This window comes from Chenopodium album, chromosome 4 (assembly GCF_948465745.1).
Source record: "Chenopodium album chromosome 4, dcCheAlbu1.1, whole genome shotgun sequence".
Classification (NCBI taxonomy): domain Eukaryota; kingdom Viridiplantae; phylum Streptophyta; class Magnoliopsida; order Caryophyllales; family Amaranthaceae; genus Chenopodium; species Chenopodium album.
Window position 1 is genome coordinate 21,666,098 of NC_137837.1, and position 8,146 is coordinate 21,674,243.

At 33.9% G+C, this 8,146-nt stretch overlaps 1 protein-coding gene across 2 annotated transcripts; it reads right to left on the reverse strand.

Moving 5' to 3' along the window:
* Nucleotides 1-3,035: 3,035 nt before the first annotated feature.
* On the reverse strand, nt 3,036-7,368 carry LOC145626824 (thymidylate kinase-like). Of its 2 annotated transcripts, XM_081679287.1 has the most exons (7): nt 6,666-7,368; nt 5,597-5,673; nt 5,323-5,424; nt 5,123-5,236; nt 4,655-5,003; nt 3,831-3,890; nt 3,036-3,423 (listed from the first exon to the last, which is right to left on the reverse strand). In XM_081679287.1, exons 1-5 carry the CDS (start codon nt 6,666-6,668, stop codon nt 4,976-4,978), a joined length of 324 nt encoding a protein of 107 aa, XP_081535413.1. In that variant the 5' UTR covers nt 6,669-7,368; the 3' UTR covers nt 3,036-3,423; nt 3,831-3,890; nt 4,655-4,975. The 2 variants fall into 2 exon arrangements, with proteins under 2 accessions (XP_081535413.1, XP_081535414.1); XM_081679288.1 differs by lacking the exons at nt 5,123-5,236; nt 5,323-5,424; nt 5,597-5,673; nt 6,666-7,368 and having other exon boundaries at nt 4,655-4,975.
* Between the last annotated feature and the right edge of the window lie 778 nt (nt 7,369-8,146).

Below are 8,146 nucleotides of genomic sequence, written 5' to 3' on the forward strand. Positions count from 1 at the left end.
CCTTTTGACGTCACCATGCTTAAGTGTATGATCACAGTGGGGCTCAAGTGTGGGATGCTTGAAATATTCCCTACAGGTGGCATTTGGTGATTTTGTAAAAACTTCATGTCATTTGGTGAATTTTTAAATAATTTAGTGGCATTTGGTGAAATCCTCATTGTTTTTGTTTTATTTTTTTATTTTTATTTTTTTTATTATTACTTGCTTTTGTTATTACACAGATTGCACATCTTCCCATCTCAAGATTTGGTACATATAGGTTGAAATAAATATGATCACTGGACGAGGCTCAAAGTGCCTATGAAAAGAAGATATGTGTTTGCAGGGTTAAGAAAATATAATAAGCGACAAAGGTTGCTTCAAATCATTGGTATACCTTGTTCTTAGTTCGACATTAATTTTTTTTTTTAGTGAAAAATGAAATAATCATATGCAAGGGATATAAATGCCCTTATTGTTGAATGAAAATGGTGAAAAGAAAAGTTGTTCTATAAAAGAAATACATAGTATGAAAGGACAAAAGGAGACCTGAACTAGACTAATGAAGGGGGAAAGGGTTAAAACAAAAGAAAGAAAAAGGCATGAAAATTTTAAGCTCAAGCTCGACTCGTGTGGTGGTGGTGCAATACCTTTTCGAACCAATCTACCTAGTGTAGTTGCCAAATTTTAAGCATCACATGAAGTGCGCCTACATAGAGCATGTTGTAAATAAGCTTGGAAATCATAGGAAATTGGATTTGATATATAACAATAGGGACCAAGGGAGCCACTAACAAGTTTATAAGGAATTTGTAGAATGTTTATGGATTATTTAAGACAACCATAAAAAGGGGCAAACTGAAAGGCAACAACAATTTGATCCATGAAGGTTACACCCCATTCTTAATCCATGAAATTACTAACTCCATAGTGAACCTAAATCATAATTTAAGTGGATATTTTAGGATGGTACGTGGTACGAAATTGAGTCATGAAGTCAATTCCTCTTGTGTTGTCCTCTACTCGACTCTTATAGCGAAATGTATTAATTGCAACCCTAAAGACATGCAAACAAGATTCAATTTACTCCAAACTAATTAATCTAAGTTAGTTGAATATTATAATAATGCACACATAAATTAATTATCGTGACCACTTAGATTAAGCTACTATAACTAGCCTCGAAACCTTAAATGGTCATCCAAATTATCTTATTAAGCATGATTTTCAATTACAGATCTCGACTAAATTGGTTTGATCCGTTCCATTGACCAAGATGAAGAATAAGTTCCTTTACCAGCAAAGTAGCAAGTCAAAATTGTAGCTGAACTATTGCAGGAGCAAGTATAAACATTTGTTCCGCAAAACAATGGATCACATAATGAAGATTTGAAACAGGTTGTGAATGAAGTAAATGCAGAAGCTGCAAAAACAAATGTTTATTGATCCAATCGAGAAACTTTGCATAATTTCCAACCTAAACCTTGGAAACACCAAAGATCACAGCCAATTGATCAAATCATGAGTGACCTTGACAAAGGAACCCAAACAAGATCCCAACTGATTAGAAATTTTTGTGCCTTTTATGCCTACTTATCCACTATAGAACAAAAAAAATCATACAGAAGCCTTAGGTGATGCGCATTGGATCAACGCCATGCAAGAAGAGCTAAATGAATTTAAAAGGAACAAGCTATGGCACCTAAAACCTAAACCAAAGCATCATAAGGTCATTGGACGTGGGTGTTTCGAAACAAACTAGATAAACATGGAACCATCACAAGGAACAAGGCTCTATTTGTTGTTAAAGGCTACAACCAACAACAAGTTATTGATTTTGAGGAGAATTTTTCTCCCATTGCTAGATTAAAAGTATTCAAATTTTAATTGTTTTTGTTGCTTTCATGGGTTTTAAATTATATCAAATAGATGTCAAATCATAAAGGAAAAAGTGTAAATTAAACCATTTATCGTGGGATGTGATTCACTGTTAGTAATATCTAACGGCTAGTAGACTAGATATTTCTTTTAATGAGGTTTTATGTGCTAGGTTCAAATCAAATCCCAAGGAATCTCATACGACTGTTGTGAAGATGATATTAAGGTATCTAAATAGAACAAACAATCCATATCTAGCTATTTTATCCTAATTAAGAGTGATACATTCAATTTGAGAGGATATGTAGATGTAGACTATGCTGGAGACTAAGTAACCACAAAAGTACATAATGTTTGGTTCAATTTCTTGATCCATGCATGTTTGGGTTCTTGGGGTTCCAAGAAACAAAATACAGTTTCTTTATCCACTGATGAAGCATAATATATAGTTGTGACCGCTTGCCACTAGTAGAAAAAGGCTCATTTGCGTCGCTCATTTATAGTGTATTTGCGTCGCTTCTATGAGCGACGCAACTGCTCGCGACGCAAATGACTTTTAAGTCATTTGCGTCGCTCCTAGGCGCGACGCAAATAAGAGTCATTTGCGTCGCTCCTTTATAAAGGAGCGACGCAAATGACTTTTTTGATAAACTTATTTTTTGTCATTTGCGTCGCTCCTTTATAAATAAGCGACGCAAATGACTCTTCTGACAAACTTATTTTTTGTTATTTGCGTCACTCTTTTATAAAGGAGCGACGCAAATAACTCTTCAGATAAACTTATTTTTGGTTATTTGCGTCACTCTTTTATAAAAGAGCGACGCAAATAACTTTTCTGATAAACTTATTTTTAGTCATTTGCGTCGCCCCTTTATAAACAAGCGACGCAAATGACACTTCAGATAAACTTTTTTTGTTATTTGCGTCGCTCCTTTATAAACAAGCGACGCAAATGACTCTTCCAATAAACTTATTTTTTGTTATTTGCGTCACTTGTTTATATAGGAGTGACGCAAATGACTGAGTAGACAATACAAAACTGCTGTATTTGCGTCACTTGTTTGTTTAATGAGTGACGCAAATGAGGTGAATTTTTTTTTTTTTTTAATTATAATATAATAATTGCCTTGTATATGTTTGTAGTACCTGTTTTCCTAGGTATAAAGTAATATGCTAACGCTAATATAATTGAAATTAAAATGCAATATTATTGAATAATGCAAATGTAAATTTCGGCAGAGTCTCCTTTGTAATTTGGCCTACCCATAAAATTTCCAAACCATGTTTCTTAACCAAATCAACGTATAATACAACTCCAACTTCTAGACTTAAACTTAAAGGTAGAAGTACCTCAACAGCTTAACCTAGAGTTCAAAACGTGGTAACTACTGATTACTGACTATAGTATACAATTTCGCCCAAGCGAGCAAGAGGCATATGGCAGCTTGCCTATTGTGACCAGAAGTGAGACAAAGCCCTTCCATTTTTGCAGGTCGCAACACACTCAAGCACATATTCTCTGAGCTTCTTTTGGACTTCTTCCATTGGCAAGCAGGCATCAACCATCTGTTATCATTCAGCATCGTATGAAAATCTAGATGGAATTATTACGGAATTTGATGAAACAGCAACTATCTCACAGAATCTAGTTAAAAAACATAATTTACAAAAATAAAAAGAACATTGCAAGAAACTGGAACATGTTTAAGTAAAAGAAAATTAGTATAACCTGCACTACATAATATTGCAGGCATCACTATAATGACACTATGCAAGATAAAGTCACCACTGTCAAACCTATTAACCTTACAGCCTTACCAAAATTGTACAGTCTGATGCAAGCTATGAAAAAACTAAGATTTGGTTTAACAGCCATGTCTCAGATCTTACCAAATAAATGGTACGCCCCATAAATTCTTATCAGTGAAACTAAAGGCAAAATTCCTATCATGCCTATTTGAATGAAAGTATACCTCTGGTGATATATCAAGGTATAAGACCATGTCTGGAGCCAGCAATCCTATCTCTGGTGCCTGCACAAAGAGAATTGTGATCATATTGCGACTAAATAGAGATATGCCTGAGTGAACTGGTTGATTACTAAGAGTTGGAATCTTCAAAGCAAGTTGTCAACATACATCACACTCACTCGAAGACGGGTTTTCAACAACTGTAATTACTACATATTATTTCCTTATATCAGCCATTCTCTCTTTACATAATGCTTCATAGAATGCCATTGTTACCAAACCAAAAGAGTTAAACAATACTTTTAATCCTTACACTTTCACAAGTCATGGGATTATGAAAAGTCAGTAACCAATTTTATAGAACATTCAACAGTCACTTAAACAGAGATTGTGGTGATAACATTTTACCTTACACCAATCAAAATCAAGGCCTTTGGCAGAAGAGAAAGCCACACCGGAGTAAAGACAGTTTTTTAAAAGTAATCTATCATAATTCCAACTTTAAATCACAAGCATATCACCAAAAAAACAGATTCATGAAGAAGTAAAGTTTACAACTTTAAATCACATTCTGAACTCCTGTCCCAATATACTTGTATATATTTCAAAATCTCAGGGGAATAAAGACAGTTTTTTAAAAAGTAATCTATCATAATTCCAACTACAATCTCCAGAATGTAATATAACCGAGAACGAATTACCCAAATTAACCAATAAATAACAACATAGAAAGGAATTAGATTCAGCTAAACATAACATCAAACACATGGTATGCAACTCACAAATTATGTATAAAAAAACAATCATAAAAAGAAAAAAGAAATAACCTTTCCTCCCAACGATTAGCACTGAACAAAAGATGAATAGTATGATCATCCAAATTAGATTGATTGGAAAGATAAGCAGAGATCATCTGCCCAACAACAGTATTTCGATCCGGAAACCGCCATAACTCAGCAAAACACCCAATACTTTGCAAGTGAGAGAGAAGCTGAATACACTGAGAGCTCTTTCCACTTCGATCTAACCCTTCTAATACAACCAAAGCACCTCTTGATTGTAAATTGGGGTTTAGGGCAGAAACTTCAATTTTCTTGGTAGAATCATTCTCCATTTTTGTAGCAAAAATTGAACAATTTAACTGAAATTTAACATCCTGGTTTCTCCTCTGTGCTCCTGCAAAGTGCACCCAAGAAACAACTCAGATCAATATTTTGGTAATTAATATCGAAATCCTGCTTCTGTTGCAAAGGAAGATAACTGGGCATAAATTATACATCATTAGTAGTTATTACTTGTGAACTTCACTGTCATGTCTTTTCCTTGTCATCTGCCATGTAAACGGACTATTAGGATCCACACCAGGCTGTGAAATTTCCAAACCATGTTTCTTAACCAAATCAACGTATCTGAAAATTCAATAAAAAAAAATGACAAAAGTTCTGTACTGAATAGCTCAAGACATTAGAGGATATGATGCAGAAAGAGTGCTAACTTTTCAGAATCAAAATTATCCACTCCCAAATCTTCGTCCCAGATAAATATGTAATCATATGGTGCCACAATGTCAAGATGTAGAAATCGTTTTGCATACCACCTTTAACCATACAATGAAAGAACAGATCAGTATGATAAAATTGATAATTAATCTGACCCAATTGCCTTAAAAACTAGAGTACTAACCATTTCGCACTAGTTTGCAAAATTACCAAGCAGAGACACAATTATGAATCATGTAAGAATAGCCAAAGTTTGCAAATAAAGCTTACTCAGCACACTCATTAATCTTCCCCGAATTCTGGCTTTCCACAATCTTCAGAATCAAAGACTTGTTTTCATCCAAGTACTGCCAAGATTTAAACCAACCAAAATTTAGAAATCAATAAGAAAAAAATATTTCCAGATGAGAACTAACCAAGCAGTATATATAGATGAAGCGGCTAATAGACTAGAATCATAAGTGAATTAATGTAACAAAGGATGAATATGTCATGCATAACCAAAGTGTATTATTGTACATATCAATTTTTACTTAAGCGTAAGGATCAAATGATCTGCAATTAGCAATGTTTTAGAATCTACCCCGGTAGCCCTAGACTAAGATAAAAAGCAATGCATACAACACCATTCCCTTATATAATTTCATATGTATTAATTGTTTTATCAATGATCATTTGATTCACAATAACTTCCTTTTATTCAACCATTTACAAGGGAACATACGGATTCTCCATTTTAATGAATCGGAGATGACAGTTGTTCATGCTTGAGACTTACAAAAAAAAATTGAAAATAATAATAATAATAATTATGGGTTTTTTCCTCCAGATTTAGGACCAAAAGGCAGATCTTAGGCCAGGGGTTGAACCATGCTCTTAAGGTATGTTGAACAGCATGCCAGCAATAATCAAGCTGCATGACAATATGTATGATGGATATCGACTTTTCGATGCTTACAAATGCGAGCACGTAAACCTTAATCATCTGTTAGGCTAATTACAACTAAGATAGACATAACAATGTATCACTCGACTGAAGTGCTCGTTCAGCATGCTTCAATGACTAAACCCGATATCATAATGGACTTTTTAATTGCAATTAAGGCAGTAATAACTTAAATCATCAAGTAATGTACATTTGTACTAGACTAGAATAGATTAAGGCAGTAATAACTTAAATCAAAGTTTGCAAAATTACCAAGCAGAGACACAATAATTATGAATCATGTAAGAATAGCCAAAGTTTGCAAATTAAGCTTACTCAGCACACTCATTAATCTTCCCCGAATTCGAAGCCTTAAACCAAGAAAAGATTGAACATAAATAGAAGCAATCTTACCATAGGTGGAATTGACTTCAAAAATTCAACAATGTCGAGCCGAAATCGAACTTCAATTGTTGTTGCTGTAATTTGCTTGAACTTCCTCGGGTTTTTTGGGGCGAAATTAAGCGATTTTTCCACTCGAAAATTTCAATTATTGCTCGAATTTTTGTTGCTGTAATTTCTTGACTTGAACCCAGAAAAAAACGTAATTCAAACAATTATTGTTGCTGTAATTTCTTGACTTAACCTATTGTTGCTGTAATTTCTTGACTGAAATTCGAACAAAAATTATTTATGCCTGAAATGGGACAAATTTCTTAGGGTATATTGCGTCGCTGCCAAAAACCCTAGAAATCCCCCCACGAAATCCCCCAATCGAACTTGAAGACCGAAATTGAATTTTTTGGGGCTTTTAGGGTTCGAATTTGTATGCTTTTGAGTTGATTTTTTGCTCGAAATGGGGGATTTTTGGTCGGAAACAATCAATTTTTCTGGGTTTAAGGCTTCGAATTTCTTAGGGTTTTTGGTCTAAATTTTTGCTCGAAATTGCTCGAATTTGCAGCCGATTATGGGTCTTCGACTTCACTGCGATTTCAGATGTTAAATTTGCTGGGGAAACGCAAGTTTTTGGCCGAATTTGTTGGATTTTAGAGACAAATTTGTGGGTGTTTTGCTGTAGAAATTCGCTGGGATTTAAGAACTCTTCGTTTTTTTTTTTCTTTTTGTATAGTGAATGTAGGTACCTGGTAAAAAACGCAGAAAAACCTAAAGCCAAAAGATTTATTTGCGTCACTTTATTATAAAAAAGCGACGCAAATAACCTTGTTTATAATGTTGTACAATGTACATATGCGTCGCTCATTAGTAAAAGAGTGACGCAATTTACTTAATCACTTATTTGCGTCGCTTGCTAACTAATGAGTGACGCAAATAAGTTTATTAATTGCGTCGCTTTAATAAATAGGAGCGACGCAAATGATAGAAAGCTGAAATACACTTGAGTTTTGCGTCGCTTCTTAAATAATATGCGACGCAAATAATTTAAAAGGAAGGTAAAATAAAACATTTGCTTCGCTCCTTAGAATGAGTGACGCAAATATGGCGACGCAAATGTACATTTTTCTACTAGTGTGCTGCTCTCAATTACTTTGGATAAAACAACTGTTAAGATATTTTAGTATTAATATAGAATGTGTTCCTATTTATTGTGATTATTATACTAGTGTTATATGCCTCTCTAAAGATCCAGAACATCATTCTAGAGTAAAGCATATTCAAATTCATCATCACTTTATAAAGGATACTGTTGAAAATGGTTTAATTAACTTAGATTTTTGGCTAACTGATAATAAAATTGCAAATATTTTGACTAAATCTTTAAGTAGGGATAAGCATAAAAAGATGAGGTTGGAACTTGATATGATAAAAATTCAATGAATGCACACAAGTCTCCTAAACAGGTACGACTCAAATAACTAGTATATATGTGACAGAAA

Bases quoted from the DNA above. Each gene is read 5' to 3' on its own strand.
- LOC145626824 (XM_081679287.1), bottom strand. The intron at 5,425-5,596 runs GTAAGCTTTATT...GTATGGTTAAAG, and splicing joins AAGATTAATGAGTGTGCTGA to GTGGTATGCAAAACGATTTC. The intron at 5,237-5,322 runs GTTAGCACTCTT...TTGAATTTTCAG, and splicing joins GATAATTTTGATTCTGAAAA to ATACGTTGATTTGGTTAAGA.